At 34.5% G+C, this 20,247-nt stretch overlaps 3 protein-coding genes across 3 annotated transcripts; 2 read left to right on the top strand and 1 right to left on the bottom strand.

The window, feature by feature from the left end:
- The first annotated feature begins 239 nt into the window (after window positions 1-239).
- Window positions 240-5,021, top strand: LOC123550150 (SLIT and NTRK-like protein 2). Its single transcript, XM_045338588.2, has 7 exons — window positions 240-697; window positions 1,619-1,766; window positions 2,279-2,513; window positions 2,870-3,057; window positions 3,618-3,703; window positions 4,138-4,147; window positions 4,627-5,021. The coding sequence occupies exons 1-7, from the start codon at window positions 551-553 to the stop codon at window positions 5,019-5,021; spliced, it is 1,209 nt and encodes a 402-aa protein (XP_045194523.1). The 5' UTR covers window positions 240-550.
- A 600-nt stretch (window positions 5,022-5,621) lies between these two features.
- On the top strand, window positions 5,622-13,035 carry LOC123549031 (lysine-specific demethylase 8-like). The gene is made up of 2 exons (XM_045336796.2): window positions 5,622-5,779; window positions 7,501-13,035. Exon 2 carries the CDS (start codon window positions 7,506-7,508, stop codon window positions 8,802-8,804), a length of 1,299 nt encoding a protein of 432 aa, XP_045192731.1. The 5' UTR covers window positions 5,622-5,779; window positions 7,501-7,505; the 3' UTR covers window positions 8,805-13,035.
- On the bottom strand, window positions 12,906-18,405 carry LOC123550151 (CD63 antigen-like). The gene is made up of 7 exons (XM_045338589.2): window positions 18,311-18,405; window positions 17,831-18,061; window positions 17,449-17,523; window positions 15,218-15,325; window positions 14,571-14,771; window positions 14,137-14,220; window positions 12,906-13,180 (listed from the first exon to the last, which is right to left on the bottom strand). Exons 1-7 carry the CDS (start codon window positions 18,383-18,385, stop codon window positions 13,043-13,045), a joined length of 912 nt encoding a protein of 303 aa, XP_045194524.2. The 5' UTR covers window positions 18,386-18,405; the 3' UTR covers window positions 12,906-13,042.
- Between the last annotated feature and the right edge of the window lie 1,842 nt (window positions 18,406-20,247).

Here is a 20,247-nt window from a genome sequence, read left to right as displayed (position 1 = left end):
AAAGATTTTAAAATGTTATTTTGAAAGCTACAGGTGACCTCTTAAGTAAAACTGTACACATTTAAATCTGTCAATCAAATAAATATATAATAATTGACAGGAGTGTTTTGATAATCAAAATATCATATCTCAAAGGATACTTAGAAAGTGTACTGAAAAAAACATTAACTTAAGCCAACAATTAAAGTGTCATATTTGAAAATGAAAATAAATTACAAGTAAAATTGCGACGTAATATCAGTAAAATCTACCTGACTGTATAAGTAGTATCAATAGTTAATTAGTGTATTTATCATGATCGTTTCATATAATTTCTTGTTCTTATTCTAAGATTTGACGGAAGATAAAATCTTTTGGAAGTGTAGAAGGATATTTAAACTCAGTTCTTATGTTTTAAAAGACGATTTCTTTACCGAAAAGAAAAGCTGTTAACAATTTTGTGGTTTTAAATATAAGTTGGATATAAAATTGTATCTATATATAATTTGTATAACACATAATCGGACCTCTGCTGAAATTCATAATTATTAGATATAAATCGGAATAGATAATGTCGGCACCGGCGGGCTGCACGCTATCAAGTTTTGATGCCACTTGCAGTTTCAGTACATGGAGTCCACCGTTAATTGACAACCAGTTCTCGACATCTCCCGGAAATGTAATTGTCAACGATATTGATGGCACCATTCCGAGTGATGTGAGTAGAACCTGTTTTCTTTGTTTTGTTTTTTTATCAAATAAGTTCGTATTTCAGTTAAAAATGAAAACAATGGACGAAACTGATGCACGAAAATGCAATGATTACAAATTGTATTTTCAACGATTAAGCTTAAAGCCCGTTGTCACTATAAACGTTTTATTTGACACGTTTCCAATCATTTTGATCATGGACGAAGAAAACTTTGAAAAGTTTCTTTCTTTTTTCACTTATAGTATCGTCATCTATTGTGAACTTTTCCAGTTTTGTTTTCTATTTTGTATTAATAGTGTATATTGTTTAATTTAAAGTATATTTAATCTGGTATCGTGTCGTCCATTGACAGTTAAAAGTGGGGACAACCTGTGTCCTTTGGACACGTACCTAGCTTTTTTTCTATTACATAGATAGTGACAGTAGGCCTTTAGTAACAATTCTGACAACATAGATAATACGTGCGCATTTTTAGCTCAAACAATCCTAACAAATCTAAAACAGTTATTGACAGCATATAGATAATACATGCACATTTTAAACTTTAATCTGAAACAGCGATTTAAACATTTACTTCACCGTACGATGATTTTAACAAAACAGTTTTTCCCGTCTTTTATGTTTTTCAATATTAAAAGACGACATATGTTATTATAAACATAATTATGTGAAACAATATTCAGGCAAAACAGCGTTTAAGGATCGCCTAATTAGACTTTTGCCAACTTCAGTTGGAATCTTCATCTGAAATTAATCAGATCTACATACAAATCGGTCTTGTACCTTGTTTATAAGGATTGTTTATAAGGATTATTGCCAAACGTCTTTCACTCTGTATTGAAACCATAATTAATCACTTTAAATATGTATACTAAGTAACAACTCACCAAAAATAACACATTCATGTAATGCATGACATTTTTCCAGGCGTTTAGTGGGCTCGCAAACAGTGGAGGCTACACAGGGACCCCGCAGTTAAGCCTGGACTGCGGGTTTGGAAATAATAACCAGATGACTTTACTTAGTGACAGTTTGTCCTCAAATTTGTCCTGGGTAGAAAATATGCTCATAACTGGTAAGATACGCTGCCCTTTATTCTATAAGACATTAAGAAATGTACAGAACATATTTATCTTTATAGATGTTATAGTGATATATGGGACTGTTAATCTTTTTTTTTTTCTTGTTTATTTAGTTGAAGAGCTTCAACGACTTCCATTGTGACATTTTGTGGAAGACAAAGATAAATAAATATTTTATGTATCTTATTAACTACTATTAAACACAGAACTTAAAAATGTCATAAAAGTCTGCGGAAAAATGTAAAAAAATGCTGACATTTTAAAGTGCAAAGTCATGAAATCGACGCTAAGACACCAAAGTAAGTCAGTCATTGCTGATGAAATTAAGTATCGTCAACTATTTAGGAGTTTATATTGTGTAGACAATTTTATTCAAATATGCCTGAACTGATACCAAACTTTCATTTTTTCAAGACTGATATGAAAAGGACAAATATTTATAAGTTAATATGTCAAAAGTACCTGGAACTCCCGAAGCTAATTTAGACTTTTCTTCTATTTGTAGACTGTTATGACATGGAGGTACAGTCCGGAGCCTTTTCCGTATTTACGGGGCTTACTATACTCACAGTAATCGGAGGAAATTTCACTACCATTTCCGGTTCAGCTTTTTCCGGTATGACAAGCTTAACAACATTGTACCTCTATGCTGGGTTTCCAACTTCCGGCATACCGTCAGGATTGCTGGACGGTTTGACGGCACTTACATCAATTGACATGTCTCGAACCGCGCTAAACAGGTATTTTATCATACGACATTCTTAATCGTAACCAACAGATACAAAGTCAGTCATTTCGTCATTATTCACACTATTTGAAGAGCAGAATTATACGAAATGCACTTTCAATGAAACTGTATTTTAATTATTTCTTAAAAAGAAATACAGCAGTTTTAAATATGCATTTAAAACGATTCTGTGATATGACGAAAAATTGCACCAAATACCTGTTTCATTATTTTTATGAATCTAAAAAAAGAAAGCAAATATTGTTAAGTTTTGCGAAAATCTTTGAATATCATGGGCACAGATCTGGTCAAATACTCGATAATTGTAAGTGAATATTTATATATAAAAACTGCGTATTTAATTGTCAGTATACCCAGCGGTCTTTTTGATGGCCTTACAAGTCTGACAAGCCTACAGCTGCTGGACAGCAGTCTGACAACATTGCCAAGCGATTTATTCTACCCTTTGATAAGCCTGACTACCCTTGATATCAGTGAGAATAGTTGGGAGTGTGACTGTCAGCTGCAATGGCTCGGCACCTACCTGACTGCCACAGGTAAGCGTTGTAAAAATTTGAAGAAAAATATTATGATGCATTTTTGCTATGTAGATAGTTAGTTGAAACGCGTTACTAGTACCATAGCTAGTAATCAAAACTGAAAATTATGTTGTAATTTATAGCTGTGCTGATTCTACAGAGCAATGCAGCAGCCATTTTAATGTTTAGTGTAATATCCGATTGTACAGTATAAATGGACTACACAGATAAGTAAATGTACTCGCTTCCTTAAGAAGACTAAGGACAGAACAAATATAAAAGATAATTCATTTCCTGACAAAAGGGTTGCTAATATGCTTGAACTCCAGTACAGGTTGTGTGCTGGGTTTGGGAGGTACATATATATATCTTATGGTTTTGTATCTTACCATTGTTTATGTTGCTTTATATAAGGATAATGGTACATTAACTATTGTCATATAAATCCTCCAGACATAAGGCTTATTGTCCGTTAATTTTCTTGTCATGTGCGCGTAACTTCTAATTACGTTTGTAATATTTGAAATGTAGTTGCTGTCTTTGATTGAACTGTTAATATGTCTCGTGTTCTACTTCAGGATTAACCACCGACAACTGCAGTTCACCAGCCAGTCTGGCGGGATTCGACCTCTCAAGGGCACTTCTGTCACTTTCTTGCTCAACGGTAAAATATTCATATCACAGTTCATGTATACACAAGTGTTTGTTAATCTTTAGCCTGCTGGCTGCAAGTGACTCTGCCATTGCGACTAGTGTAGACCATGATCAGCTTGCACGTCCGTGCAGGCTGATCTTGGTCTGCACTGTCCGCTATTCAATCAGTAAATTTTCAGTGAACACCCCTTTGAATAATGAGTGGTTCTGTTGAAATTGAATGATGGACCAGTCCATTTTAGAAATTTAGCATGGTAGATGGTTAAAATAAGATATAAAAAGATGCTACAGATATTTATGCAATTGCACCTTGTATGACGTTTGTAGCCATACAAATATTGCATGTATTCAGTTTTTTAATTAAGGTCAAATGAGCTATATTCTCATATAAACTCTTTTCCTGAAGCCAGTATATGTTTAATTAGTGATATTACAAACTTTCAGACAAGCACCTGTAAGTATTTATTTTTTTGTTCATGGTGCTGTCAATACAAACTTTGGTCCTGTTCTGTAGTTAATTAACTATTCTAGCTATTCTGTAATAATCCTGTGAACATTCTGAAATGTTCTTCTCTAATTATTATGTATTCCATTTCTCTTGGCATTTTTGGCTGACTTGTACTTATAAAATAACATATACAATATATCATACCTGTTCTTACTCGTATGATCTCTTTAACATCGTCGTACTAACACTTTGAATGTGTTTTATTGCAAATGATTACAATCAAACATTGAACTTAATCGGAAAAAATGGGATTGATGTTATTAGAAAATTAATGCACAAATCTCTAAAATGCTTTTTAAATTAAATTCATTTGATATATTGTTTTATTTTATTTGACCAACTACGGGTACATATTTTGTTTTCTAAAGTAGTTAAGCTGATCTTTGACACGTTACATAATTTATTTTTGTTTATTCTTTACTCAGCTGACGACAATAATGAAAATTGGTACCATTATGGATTAATAGCTGGAACATCCCTTGCTTTCATACTGGCTTTAATTGCGATCATCGGCTGTCTTTACCAACGTATGCAATATGAAGAACTCGTGAAATCCATGCAGAAAAGTCAAACTGCGGAACAAAATGGTACCACGAAGATAACAAATATAAAATCGAATCAAGAAAGTAAGAATGCACATGATCTGTCGACGGAAGATGGCGTGAACAACACGAAAGATAAGAATGTTTGGACTGTTTCCAACGAAGAAATCAACAGACACCAGGGAAGCCCATTTAATAAGCGCTCCCGACAGGTGATGCCATCCCGGTCCAAAGTTCAAAGGGGATGGGCATCACAGCGTGACCCTGACGAATGGTAAAAAGGAAAATGAGAAATAGAAAGTTGCAGATAGCTCTCAGTAATTTTAAAAGTTACAATCGATTCAGTTATTATAACCTATTGCATGCATAATATCTAAATTTGATTAATGAACATAGAAATATGTTTGACCGACAAAGTGGCAATCCTCAGTTTGAGTAAGAGGATAATGTTTTTCAGAAAAACAAAAAGTACTTGTATGTGCATGTTAAAAGACGTAGAAGGATAAACATATGTATGTTGTATTTAAATTGTTGTTTTTCCTGCCAGCACTATATAGTGTACATTCATGTGTTCTTCCTTACTGCATTTAAACCCTTCAAAAATGTTAGAATAACCCTATACAAACGGGTTTTGAACCCGTCGGAAGAAGAACAATTTCTACGCTATTCAGAGTCCATTATTAAGCATAGCTATCGTAATTATTATTATTGTTATAATAATAATAATAATAATTATTATTATTATCATTATTATTATTATTAATTATTATTATCACTCATACCTATGCACTGCAGCAGTATCGGGAGTATTATAATATTACATACCTACAGTAATAATTTATTAGGATATTTTCGTTCAAATGTTACTTCCCTTTAAATACAGAACGCCATTTGTAACGAAGTACATAGGACGTGCGATAGGATGTAGTGCTTTGCGAAATTCATAGGTTGCATCTCATTTTACCGATTTGTCAAATGAGACATTGAAAGCGTTTCGGACGAAAAGAGTCGCCTTGGATATAGACAGCATTGCCAGGTACGATAATCTTCAGTTGTTTTGATCTTATATCTGATTCTTAAGGTTCATCAAAAGTGTTTGGAGACCATCCCACAGGTGAATTTTGTTTTTGGAAATTTATACCTCATAGACCATTACTACATTGTAGTTATAATAAATATACCTGATAGTTTAGAGGAAGTAGGAAATACTTTAAACAAAAGTAAGCTTCTTTGAAAATATAATATAGATCTATTGTGTTTAAAATTACGTGTAGATCTACATTGACTGTCAATCACATATTCTTTTTTTTTATATATAGGAGGGGTCATTTTTATATTTAGCCATTTTGGAGCATTATAGATAGAATTTCAGGCTCCTGTGCTGTCAATGTTCTATATTTGAATTTTTTGTAGAAATTATCAAATTCCTTTTTCGAAAGTATTTGTTCTTTAACTTTGTTTTGGTTGTGTGTGTAACATACTTACCCAGGTACTCCCAGTAATGAAATATGATTAACATATATATTTTCTTAAATATGTATACATGTAGCAGGATTTTGTCATTTTGACAGCTCTACTTTCACTTTCATTTTCCATTTTTGCAATGTTTTGAAAGGAACATGTTTTGTAATACTTTCAACATTGGGAGTATATAGAGATTTATGTTAGACACACAATAATTGTAGATATAATGTCAAAGTATTTTTGAAAAAGAAGTTTGATATTTTCTATATAAACAGCTCGGAGACTTACCCCGGATTGAGAGACATTCTCCCGATCTAAACATTGTCTCTCGTTCGAAAGACAAAATGTATTTCGATCGAAAGACTCAAATTAGCTTAAGCAATGAAAATCGATGAAAGAGTAATTAAAACTCTCTTTTTAGAATGCGCAGATTTATTTCAAATATAGAAAATTATCTTTCTTTTATCAAATTTTCAAAATCAAAATTATTTCGGAATTTTGTTTAAGCATTATAATGCTTAAGCAAACTTCTATGACAATGTGTTTCTTGTAAAGTTTACTTGAAATAACAATTTGTTTCAATGAATAAATAATGCGACTGTAATGAAATGATTGTTTTAATACTTAAGCTAAATACAGTCTTTCGATCGAAAGACATTTTGACTTTCAAACGAGTGGCTATGTTTAGATCTAGAGACTGTCTCTCAATCCAAGGGAAGTCGCCGACCTGATAAATGAATGCGGACAGTTAAAGAACCTGTGATTCAAGAGAACATTTAATATTCTAAATAGAACAACCTGTCTTCAAAGACACTTCTACTTGGTACATATTTTATGAAAAAACTAAGGGGGAGTAAGGCCAATGAGGCGTAAAAACACAAAACAAAAATTCACCCGAGGGGCAGTTTCAAAACACTTTACATGATCTTGAGCACTTTAAGAAATATTAATAAACCTAATTAGAATCACAACTGAAGCTATGTACATTTAAAGGAATCCTGTAATGAAAATACAAGTTAATATTGTATAGAGAATCTACCAGTCAGACTTCCTTTAACATCAGGTTATATTTGGATTATGCTAGAACACAGGGGAGTAAATGTATAGTCTCTATTATTTGTTTTTCTTTGATTGTCGTGCATATACATTAATTAGATTCCGAATATTATAAGATTTCTCACATTGTGTGACATAGTAGTTTAGGGAGTTTCGACCTTGTGAAATATCCGAAACATGTGAATCATGTTTCAAGTAGGCCTATGTTTAACAGATTATTTTTTTTATTTTTTTTAGAGAAAATGAATGCCACCAATAGCGATGTCTTAGTCAGTTTGGAGGCTTTCTACAAAATGGATCTACCAACTTTGTTTGGGGAAATGGTTAATAAGAAGGTCATAGGGAAAGCTGTAGAAGTGCAAGTGTTTTCTGCCCTTGGTAACTTATCATCGAGCAGGTTTAAAGAAAGTTTTGGTGAATGTAAAATAATGCTAGATTTTATATGGGAACAGCTCAATCAAGGACACTGGAAAGATGTAGATATAAGCTGGCGGTATGCATACACAATTGTGTCAGTTGTTAAGGCTTTGAGCGAATATGCACTTCTAAGAAAAGGGGATAATAGTTTTACTTTTGACCAAGTAATGAAGTCATGTGACATGGGCTTACTTATGGGGGCTCCAGTTAAGGACAACATACTAGCAAGGCTATGCTCGAATCTCAGGGAGGATTACCAGAACATGGCTAAATTCAGCTTTGACGAAAACCAACAATATGGTAAGATCAAAGAAAGCAAGCCTACACCGGATTCCAAAATTGACATAGAAATAGCAGTCAAACGACCAAAACTGGTGCAGGAAGAACTTGTTGAATCAATGACAGCGGAAACGAGTATTAACAAAATATCCTGTCCGTCGATTGAAACATTTAGGAGTTTATATTATGCAGCCGAAACTCCAGTCATCATCACAGATGCAATGGAAGGTTGGCCAGCTCTAGACAATAGAAAGTGGACCCTAGATTATATCAAACAGATGGCAGGGTATAGAACAGTTCCGATAGAATTAGGGTCCAAATACACAGACGAATCATGGTCACAAAAGCTCATGACAGTCCGAGAATTTATAGAGACTTACATAGAAGGGAAAACTGGCGAAACTGATACAGGATATTTGGCACAGCACCAGCTGTTTAACCAGATTCCCGAGTTACAGGATGATATATTGATACCAGATTATTGTTACCTTGGTGACAGCGAAGATGTTGATATAAATGCGTGGTTTGGGCCTAAAGGAACAGTGTCACCAGTACATTATGATCCAAAGAATAACTTTTTAGCCCAGGTTATTGGTGAAAAATACATCAGGATTTATCCCTATTCTGAAACGGATAGATTATATCCGCATGATACAACCTTACTGAAAAATACAAGTCAAGTCGATATAGAACACCCTGACCTGGAGCGATTTCCGAGATTTAAAGATGCAAATTATGTCGAATGTGTCCTTAAAAGTGGACAGATGTTGTATATTCCACCAAAGTTCTGGCATTTTGTAAAATCTCTTTCTGTAAGTTTTTCTGTAAGTTTTTGGTGGGAGTGAAGCAGTTCGAGTGGCAGTTGGTTTTACTGCAATCAAAAGATGTGTTAGAAATCTTTAAATATGGATTTGATAGCAAGTTTACACGTCAGACATAGTTGAGTCAGTCATTGTAAACATTTAAAACAACTTAAATATTTAGTGATTGATGTAATAAACCATTCTAAAGGATGATAAAAATAACAGGGCTATGTTTTGTTTGTAACTATTCAGCAGGATTGAAGTATGTAATTCCAGGTAATGCTCTGTTTCTCTGTTGGGCACTTATAGCCACGCTTATAAGACATTCGATATTTTCTTTAGCAGAGACAAACCATGGACATATAAAGATTGAAGGTTATAGAAATCTGGATATGGAACAGTGACTTTCCATAACTCCTTTTGTCAGAAGCAGACATTGTGGCCATTTCAGCAAATCTCTATATGTCGTTCATTTTTGAAATTAATTAAGGAGTTTTTGCTTAGAAGTTTTCAAAAATGTTTACGGTGATCTACATGTTGAATATAACATAAATTCAACTTTGGTCCATATACACAACCAAAGAAATGTACAGTTTTCAGACTTTGCAGACCCGCCGCTTAGCTCTCTAGGGAGGACGCAGGTCTACGGAACGCGGGACCGTAAGTTCGATCCCCGGGCTGGCCGTATGTACTCCGTGACGATTTGTTAAAAGACATTGTGTCTGAAATCATTCGTCCTCTACCTCTGATTCATGTGGGGAAGTTGGCAGTTACTTGCGGAGAACTGTTGAGGTTTGTACTGGTACAGAATCCAGGAACACTGTTAAGCTAACTGCCCGCCGTTGCATATCTGAAATACTGTTGAAAAATGTCGTTAAACCCAAAAGGTTATAACACACTAAATAGTTGTTGTTCTTTATTCTATATAAAATTGACCTATTTCCAATGACCGCAGCACACATCAGGACCCATTTTAAATGTCTGTAACTTACATTTTCTTGAAGAATATTGTCTGCGCTAACTAAAAATCAAAAGAAAAGTGGGGGTCATGTTTGATGCAAGAAAAATAATTTCAGTCAAACACAAACTGCAAAATCAGCTGAAAAATGAGACCCCAAATTATACTGGTGGTGTGGTGGTGTATGATCTAAGTTTCCATGAAAATTTTTGTCATGTTGTTATTTCATTATGAAAATGCTACCTACATGTCAAACATAGATCTGTCATGTGATTTTAGCAAAACAATTGCAAAAAAATAAGGAAAATAGCTCTACAGAGCAAAATAACTGAGGACTATTTGTATCCGCCATTATGCGACTACCATTTTTTTCGCGCCATTTTTAGCTCGACTATTCGAAGAATAAGTAGAGCTATCCTACTCACCACGGCGTCGGCGTCGGCGTCACACTTTGGTTAAGTTTTTCGTACCAGTCCACATTTTGACAAAGTCTTTTGAGATAAAGCTTTGAAACTTTCAACACTTGTTTACCATCATCATGGCCAGTTATAGGCAAGAGCACATAACTCCATCAAGGAAGTTGGCTGAATTATGGTCCCCTTTGACTTAGAAATCATGGTTAAGTTTTTCGTACCAGTTCATATTTTGAAAAAGTCATTTAAGATAAAGCTTTAAAACATTCAGCACTTGTTTACCATCACCATAGCCAGTTATAGGCAAGAGTACATAACTCCATCACGGATTTTGGCTGAATTATGGCCCCTTTCGACTTAGAAATCTTGGTTAAGTTTTTCGTACTAGTTCATATTTAGACAAAGTCTTTTGAGATAAAGCTTTGAAACTTTCAACACTTGATTACCATCACCATATCCAGTTATAAGCAAGAGCACATAACTCCATCAAGGATTTTGGCTGAATTATGGCCCTTTTTGACTTAGAAATCTTGGTTAATATTTCGTACCAGTTCATATTTTGACAAAGTCTTGAGATAAAGCTTTGAAACTTTCAACACCTGTTTACCATCACCATGTCCAGTTATAGGCAAGAGTACATAACTCCATCAAGGATTTTGGCTGAATTATGGCCCCTTTTGACTTAGAAATCTTGGTTAAGTTTTTCGTACCAGTTCATATTTTTTGTAAAGTGTTTGACATATGGCTTTGAAACTTTCATCACTTGTTTAGTATAATAGTCTCTATCTGTAGGAAAGAGAACATATTAACTCTGTCATCTATTTTGGCTGAATTATGGCCCTTTTTGGACTTTGAAATTGGTTCTGTTTTCATACAAGTCTTGTGTTTTGTCAAAACTATTTGACATATGGCTTTTAAACTTTGAACACTTGCTTATCATTATGATTTACATCTGTAGGCAAGAGTACATAACTATTTTGTCTGAATTATGGCCCTTTTAGGACTTTGAAATTGGCTCATATATTGCCATTTAGTGCAAGGCTTATCGAAATCAAAGTAATACAGGAACATCGTTTGTCTAATCTATTTATTTCTTTTGTCTGAATACCCGTGGAAATATTTTGACCCCATTCTTCAATCAGTTCTTCGAATAGTCGAGCGCGCTGTCATCAGACAGCTCTTGTTCTGTTTAGTGTCTGTATGCCAAAACAAACAAACAAAACAGACTTTGCAATAAACGACGAATCCCTCCGGTATATATGTACACGTTCAAAACGAGCCAAAAAGGCATTTATAGCCAAAAGAATTTTAAATTGATATGAATTTCATAATAAACATGTGTTTCGCCTTTTGCATGACACTTTGTTATAAATAGTCCGTCTTTATTTGAAACACACTGTAAAATTTACAACTGATGATACTTGGTTTTAGATAAGATTCCTCTAATTGTTTTATTAACAAATTATCAAAAACTTAATAAATGGAGATTAAATTTTATACGTTAATCAATTCCAATGTCCAGGCGATGACGTCACAAAGCAGTTCGCACTGGCTTTCACGGTTGACTGATTCGACTGTTCAACATCCAGAAAGATGTCTTCTGGTATTGTTATTTAAAAGAAATATTATTTGAAGTGTTGGCTTCGACCATATTTAGGATTTACGACTCGTGATCATTGCGGTTCCATGTCCTTTCTTTTGCAAGCTAAAGGTTAATCATTTGTTTCAGGAAGGTCTAATATCAGTTGTTCAGGTTGTTTCAAAAACTGACTGTCCAACAGAATCTAGGTTTTGGCAGCTTTTTTGTTAACCAGGGCGTCCCGAGTCACTAATACAAATTTATATGATATTTTCACAACGGACTTCTCGAATTATATAACTGTAGGCTTCCTTGACAGTATGTTAGTTCCTTTCCTTGAAATTGCATCATTTACCAGTTTGATTCAAGAAATAAAAAAGTAAAGATGATACGTACATTTTTATTTTTCTTTGAAGGAAACAATGAAATTCAGAACAAGCATTTAACTCATTTGTTAGTAAATCAATTTTAGGCATTCCTTCCCTTGGAAATCATTATATTGGTGTCGTATGTGTTCGTATGGTATATATCTTTCATAGACTTTTGCGACAGGCACTTTTTCTGTTCTGAAGGCTATGTAAATGAAAATTATACAATGAAAAGCTACATGAAGCGAAAGATAATTCTCTCAACAAAATTAAATGAAAGAAGTGGATTTCCATTAATTATATATAAATAAAGACAGTTCCCGATTTTTTGCAGTATTTAAATCTCTTGAAATAATCGGTAGCAGTTTTTGGGGTCATATTTCTACATACCGTATACAAATAGTTTACAACATCTGTGAAAAAGAATTAGCGAAGGTATAAGTACACTTGTCCTTCGTTTTACATACGTAGCAAGAATACAAGAAAAGTCTTATCAATAAACAGAATTTCACAGCATTGTGAGAATTTTTTGTAGTCGGTAGCGGATTATATGCAAGAAATGACGCTTAAAATGGCGGCTAGTGCAGACAGTTTGTGCAATGTGAAAATCATCAGTTGATTTATGTCCCGTATTGTTTTCACAAAATATTTTTAATTGTCGTCGGTACTATTTATGATATCCAATCACTTGGTTTATTCCAGTTTCCAATAAAAGGGGCAAAAACTAGCTAGCAGATTTTTTTTCTCTCCATTAACAATATTTTGTACATATGTATACGATGCTTTCAATGAAGTTCCGCTTCGATTCAAACGGATTTAGTAGAAAATAAATCATATAGAAATTCATAAAGTCCTGCGTTTTTCCTTTTCCACATAAACAATTTTGTAATATTCAAGCCGATTATCACAAAAATTACTGTCGTCTCATTATTTGATAATGTAAATAGTGAGCTGCAACGAAATCATCGTGGTTTCGAGTCTGGAAGCGCTATTTCGTGTGTGCCTTTCCTGTACACATTACTGTTGGTTGTGTCCAAGGAACCGCGTTTCTCTTTATTGATGGCACGGATCATCATGATGGCTGCAATTATCGCTAGTATCTGAAATTATGTGGATAGATATACTAGTAGCAGACTACTTGGGGTGTGTGTGGGGGGGGGGGGGGGGGGGGGGGGGGGGGATTCCTGGGCCGAGTGGTTAAGGTCACTGACTTAGATTGATGTGGGTTCGAAACATCGTTTGTGGCGTCGAATTCTTCATGTGAGGTAGCCATCATGCTGGCTTACAGAAGGTTAGCGCTTCTACCAAGGTGCCCGCCCGTGTTGAAATAATGGCCGGAAGGGCACATAACATCAAAAGCCGGAAAAGACGCCTTAGACCTAAATTGTCTCTGTGTGACTCTTATCCCAACAAAAACAAAAGGTAGTATGTTCGTAATTTTGAACATGCCGGTGTAACATTAAATTTTGACCCCGTTGAAAATTGACCCAATGTTACACCGGCAAATTACAGCGTTCATTATGACTTTTTTGTTTATAGTGGGTTTGACTTCACACTACACAGGTCATATGGCGATTTGTACAGGAAAACCTCAGGTGTCTCTCCGGGCATTATTTCCGGCACGTGCGGGCACCTGGGTAGAACCTCCGACCTTCGTAAGTCAGCTTAATGGCTTCTTAGTATGAAATAATTCAACGCTTTTATGTGAAGTTTCGAACCCGATGCGATGAGCCTGAGGGGCAAGCGATTCAAAGTCAGCTATCTTAACCACCTGGCCAAGGAGCCGATGATGACAAGTAACCTGACTAGTATCAGCAGCTTTTGACAAATTTGACGTTGAATGGTAAATATAATTTGTATGAACTTATCCATATATGATTTGTCTTTTGAAAATAATACCACAGATCATTAAACAACCTCGTGCTAAGAAAAGCTTTAAAGGGAAGTTTACTATGGTGGCATGTTTCTGCCACGAGATAACTAGGTACACAGAGTTTTTGGTAATACATAGACATTTCTACATGTATTCAAATTGGTTTTTTTTAAAATATCATACCTCTGTTATGATGAGTAGCACAGAGAGCGCGATTGCACCAGCAGAAATATTGTTGAGCAGATCCCGGAAGGCACCATAGCATCCCTTAAATAGTAAATATATTGTGAAAGGTTCTTCGAAGATAACAGACAATATGCTTTAAAAGGGTCTTCAGGTAAGCAATGATTTACTGACTGTATTTTTTTTTAACAAATTCATTAATAAAAGACTTTGATGTATTGAACGTTCTAAAGTCAAGTAAATGTTTTTTTGTTGTATAATGCTAACGAGATTTTAATAAATGCATATATACTACAGTTAGCTGTATGGCAATGCTGTACTTATGTCCTCTTTGGAGCCCGGATCGTGACCTCGCCATTGTATCGAACACACGTCCTCTGTGGCGAACGACCGGCAAGATATTTACATTACACATTGATTGTGTATGAATTTACCCTAGGTCTGTAGAGTTGTTGCTGTCCAGCCTGTGTACACAGGGGGTTTCTACTAAACCTGTAGTTCTGTAAAGTTGCCTCCTTACAACACGAAAATGGGATCTGATCCTGTAAACGGGTAGGGTTCGACCACCAGTATGTCTGCAGGGCCACAAAATCGTTCCGGAATGTGGATACCGGAGAAGAACCACAGCAGTCCAGCTAATAAAATGGACAGTAAAAGGTATATTAAAAATGACAACATATTAGGTTAAGGATAGCCGCGTGTATTAAAAATGGCAACATTAACAAGGTTAAGGATAGTTGTAGATGTATCCTGATTAAAACTTAGGTATTCAAAATGCACACAAGATTTGCTACAGAATGCGAAAGTATGGATTTTTGAAATCATTTATCTAAAATGATACAAGGACTTGGGCATGAGCATATCGTGCAAAACTGGCTCTCACGGAAAATGGTACTTTCCCTCCCCGGTGCATTCTGGTCAGTAGTATAGTTGACAGTGGTGGTTTTAATTCAAAATGTCTTGACTTTTACATGCACACAAGTTGTCACTAAAGGCACTCTGTGAAGATGGAGTCACTGTTAAGAATTACACTTTGGATAACTTGCAAACCGTAACAAGAAATCGGAAAGAAATATTTTACCAGAATGAACATCAGATTCCATCCATCTGAGTAGACATCGGTTGCTCCTTGGATGCCATTATAGAAACGCAGCAAATTATCAAACTGCTGCTTTAACCAGTTGTTTGTCTGAAAAAGAAACGAGTCAAGCAAATTTAGAGTACATATGAATTTCAGTTTAAGATGGTGATTTTAAATATATATATATTTATTATCAATAATAACAGCAACAATGACCAGAATATCATGTTCGGTCACAGGTCATTTTCACGTGTGGCCTTCCACACAGGTATAAAATACAAACATAAAGATGTAAATATTAAATATAAAGAAAATGTTTGAAACATGGCACGATTTAAAAGTGTGCGAGTGGTATTTTCGATATATTTGTTTCAAAAATGTGCGAAGTGGTGGCGTTGAGAAATATTTTCGACGCATTTTTATCAAAAAATATGCGAGTAGTGGCGTTGAGAAATATTTTCGACGCATTTTTATCGAAAATGTGCGAAGTGGTGGCGTTGAGAAATATTTTCGACGCATTTTTATCAAAAAATATGCGAGTAGTGGCGTTGAGAAATATTTTCGACGCATTTTTATCGAAAATGTGCGAAGTGGTGTCGTTGAGAAATATTTTCGACGCATTTTTATCAAAAAATATGCGAGTAGTGGCGTTGAGAAATATTTTCGACGCATTTTTATCAAAAATGTTCGAGTGGTGGCGTTGAGAAATACCTTCGACGCATTTTTATCGAGACAATTTCAGCGTATAAATGTTATACAAAGACAGTTATTTTCTGTTTCATGTTATCTAAAATGTTAGACATAATTTCAAACGATATTCCACAAAATCCCTCCACAAAATCCCTCCACAGAAACTAAGTTGAACCTAGTGGGTCAAAATAATTGAAACGTCATTCCTTTTCTATGAATAATCAGTGTTCTGCGCAATTTTGTCACGCATTACGTAAATCAAAAATATTAATTATACATTTTATATCATGTCACGGGGTGACATCAGTGTAACTGGCACGTGCATGTGTACAAAAATTTGTAAACATCAGTGACAGGTCGTCTCTAATTAGCCCCTTTGATAATCAATTACAAATATAGCCCAGAGGCAATAAATATACAAAATTTGACAGACTCATAATATATTAATTTACCAAAATATCCATTTTTAGACTTAGAAAATATTTCGTTCAACTTTTACTTGTGAATCATGCAGGCAATTTCAAAAATTTGCTTTTAATATAAATTTATGTAGAAAAGTCCAAATATATATTGATATAAGATTGCAATTTTAAAAGCAAATTATGAAGTATCAATATATTTTAAGAGCAACTATTGCATACATTTGACTGCTCCAGTAATCTAAGACATATCAGTATAAGATATTCTAGTTTCTGTAAATATTCTAGTATAATTTCATTTAAGTCAATAAGATATTCAAGTATAATCACGCTAATTTGAATGTCGTCTGCACGAGGGTCTGCTAAGAGTCTAACCCTTATCCTGCTAAATTTCTATAATAACGTTGTCCATCTTTCAGTATGGACAGTACCATTAACTGTTAAAAGGGGTGCTTACCAAAACGAAACCGACTGAATGGCGAACAGTGCAGATCATGATCAGACTGCACGGATGTGCAGGCTTATCATGATCTACACTGGTCGCAAAGGCAGAATCAATCGTGGCGAGCATGATAAGATTCTAACACGGGTTACCATTCAGTGTAGCTTTTCATTATATGACAAAAGACATGTGGCCGTTTTGTAATAAAGTGTGCCATATTTTAAGGGTATATTTTTCCAAGTCTGATAAAATACAAATATTTACTATCCTTGTTTATGTCGATGCTTTACTTGTTAGTTTGAAATTTGCATTTATATTATATGATTATTATCGTTGAAGCCAGATGTTACTTCGTCTTAACATAAACAAAATATTTTTTCAGAGTCCTCCGTGAAGATAAGTTCAGACAGGAAGGGGATTGGAGTGGGCGGTGTTTCTATTTTCCATATTTACGACAGTAAAATTAGTTCTTTTAGCTGTTTTATACCTCAACAATAACATCTAAACAATTTATCTAAAACTTTGGTATACTGACGTCATGTATCGAACAAAATAGAAGTTTTTTGATAATTCATATATCCTCATAGAAAAAAAGATCTCTGCAACAATCCATGCATCCTATGTAATAACAACACTTCGTTTTAACTGCCGAAAAATAGAAAAAATAAAGATGCACTTACCCCAAAGTACAGTTTACACCACAGAATGAAAGCAGCTATCTCGATGATCAAGATCAACAAAAGAATCACCACATACTGAAAAAAAAAATACCCATCATCATCATCATCATGATATTGGCAGAGCTAATTGTTAGCATAGTTTTATATTACAAAGTAAGTTCGTAACTTTTTTGTACAATATAACACAAAATCTGTGTGTTATCAACAAGGTTGATTTCGATTTTAATGTTATAATTTATCATAACAGTTTTTGTTGCTTTATAACTGAAGTTTGTTAAATATAACCTTTGGGTAACAGGTCAAAATTTGCTCGTTTGTGTTAATATTTATAAGTAGAATCTATTTCAGAGACATTTTTGTGCCGTATTTTAAATTTAAATACCACTATTAGTAGCCCTTTCTTCCTGAAGCAGGCCCCAAACCCTCCGTCGGCAGACATCAACAAAGTAAACACTCCGACGACAATGATAATTGCCGACAACGCTACGATTATATCACCAAGGTTGAGACCTCCAAGCTCGCCTTGCCGGAGCATCTGTATAATTCTGCTGTCAGCAATGCCGCGGTTCACACGTACGAGAACTCCGATCACGATCATTCCTATACCTAGAAGCTGAAAGAGAAGACAAATAACTTGTTCGATCAAAACTCTGACCCAACTGAAATACTTAATGTCCCAAATCTGAACTTGGATTGGATGGGCGCTACTTCATGTTTTATGTAAGCGTATGACTGAAAAAAATGTCAGCAATGAGCCACTGATATAATAAAACTATTATTATTATTATTATTATTATCAAAAAACCCTTTTCAACAGACTTTCATAACGCACAGTGGTGTTGTGCTGATTCCGTTTACTTACAGCGAACCAGATGTTAACAAAGATGAGGAAACATTGGCCAAATCTGGCCACAGCCCCAAAGTCTCGAATTCCCATACTTTCGTTTTAAGCGCCCTGAAAATAGACGTGAAAAATTATAAAATATTGACATATAAAATGATATTATTCTTAATTTAAAAAAAAACAAAACTGCAATAGATACAAGATCGATGACTGCAAAGTTCCTTTTCATACCGAATATTAAGTTTCAAGTGAACGAAATAGATGCGGAAATTATATGAGAGCTGTTTTTAATCAGTTAAAGAACAAACCTTATATACGGTAGTAATATATTTCCCAAAACAGAAGAACGCTTCCTAGATTATATATATTCCTGTCTCTGAGCAACACTTTTCCTGTATGAATGCGAAGAAAGTAACATTAAAGACGGGTAAATTTGATATGGTAAACCAGATTAAACCGGACCCTGTTTCGGTAATACGCAGAAAGGTATGCTGAAAACGTTGAAATCATTAAGGCCCTTCGAGACATTTGCCATCATTATAAATATAAATATATCCATAATGAGTATGAAATAGAGCATGTTCTCGATGGATCCCTAGCCTGTACCTCATTAAGGGATCGATCATACCTGACACACGGGGGTAGGACAGGGTCAAACCAATCGGTCGCCTTGTATAGTGATTGATGGCGCACGCCCCAAGTTTTCTACAGTTTTAAGTTATGAAGCATCAACTTAATACACTAATATTTGACAGTCGCACCCTTGAAAATTTGCGCTTTTTAAGTACAAAATGGGTTATTACGTGAAATCACGAAACTAATGGTAAGTGTGCAGATGGTTTAAACCATGTCTTAATATATTCATTTTATTGAAAAATGAAATGCTTCGTTCATGGCCAAATTTACCTAATAGCTAAGAATCCAGAAGACATAAAAGTGAACAGTAGCATTCTTTTGATAATACTATTTTTTTCCCAACACGTATTATATACTTTAACTGAGAGCAATGTGTTAATTGAATAACACCGTTAACAAGTATATTGTAGAAATTCAAAGATTCAATTGTTTGACGCCGCCAGAAGGCGGTGTCGAGTATATGGGATACACTTTTATTTTGGACCCTGTAAAGATGGTAATGGATAGTTTCGGAATGATAAACTGAACACAGTGAATAGTTTGTAAAAGGACCCACGATATTGCACTATAGATTTTAGTGAATAAACAAAAAGAAATGGCAAAAAAACATAAGAAATGTATGTAATGCAATTTATTATGTGATATAAAACAATGTTATCTGTCTTTTCTCTCTTTATTTGTAGAGCAGAAAAATTTTTTTTTTATTTATAATTTCGTCAAAATATTGATCCGATTTATTGATAAGGGAGGTTACTCTGTAAGTCAAGTTTTCTATTTCTGACCTTAGCATGACCTACTTACCTATCTATAAATAGAACACACCGCAGATATATCATACTGCAACGCGTGAGGTCTATCGCGGACAAGGGAGCGTTCATGTATAGGTACAGTGATGTAATTTCAGAATGCGCACATTTTTACAGAATCCTTTTGCAGTTGTATATTTATATAATTGTTATGGTTACCTTAACTTTGAAGCATAGAGTTTCCCATTTGTGACCACATGTACAACTGGTCAGAATATTTCTAAATATTTTATAAACTCATCTTGATTCTAACCTTTGACTTTTTTTTTTGTTTATGTGTCAAATGCTTATTGTTTACAGATATTCAATGTCAATTAAGGTGTGCAATAAAGGGCCATCATTTGGCTGAATTTGTCAGTGACAATTTAATACTTCTTTAAAATATGGTTAGATCGAAATATCAAAAGCCATTGGACCATAACTAATCAAAGCATCAGTGACTTTCAAATGGATTTCCTTGTTGAATTTATATTTTCATTAATTTTTTATGACTAGTAAATTGCTCTGGTTGTA

Source organism: Mercenaria mercenaria, chromosome 6 (genome assembly GCF_021730395.1).
Source record: "Mercenaria mercenaria strain notata chromosome 6, MADL_Memer_1, whole genome shotgun sequence".
Lineage (NCBI taxonomy): Eukaryota > Metazoa > Mollusca > Bivalvia > Venerida > Veneridae > Mercenaria > Mercenaria mercenaria.
Note: the sequence above shows the minus strand (reverse complement) of the source record. Positions and strands in the feature narration are given on the sequence as shown.

What these genes read in the sequence shown, in the direction of transcription:
- LOC123549031 (XM_045336796.2), top strand. Translation starts at nt 7,506, where the DNA reads ATGAATGCCACCAATAGCGATGTCTTAGTCAGTTTGGAGGCTTTCTAC.
- LOC123550151 (XM_045338589.2), bottom strand. Translation starts at nt 18,385, where the DNA reads ATGGGAATTCGAGACTTTGGGGCTGTGGCCAGATTTGGCCAATGTTTC. An exon ending in TTGTTAACATCTGGTTCGCT is followed by an intron (nt 18,062 to 18,310) that starts GTAAGTAAACGG and finishes CTTCTCTTTCAG; the next exon opens with CTTCTAGGTATAGGAATGAT. An exon ending in GGAATCTGATGTTCATTCTG is followed by an intron (nt 14,772 to 15,217) that starts GTAAAATATTTC and finishes CCATTTTATTAG; the next exon opens with CTGGACTGCTGTGGTTCTTC.
- LOC123550150 (XM_045338588.2), top strand. Translation starts at nt 551, where the DNA reads ATGTCGGCACCGGCGGGCTGCACGCTATCAAGTTTTGATGCCACTTGC. An exon ending in ATGGCACCATTCCGAGTGAT is followed by an intron (nt 698 to 1,618) that starts GTGAGTAGAACC and finishes ACATTTTTCCAG; the next exon opens with GCGTTTAGTGGGCTCGCAAA. An exon ending in TCTCGAACCGCGCTAAACAG is followed by an intron (nt 2,514 to 2,869) that starts GTATTTTATCAT and finishes TTTAATTGTCAG; the next exon opens with TATACCCAGCGGTCTTTTTG.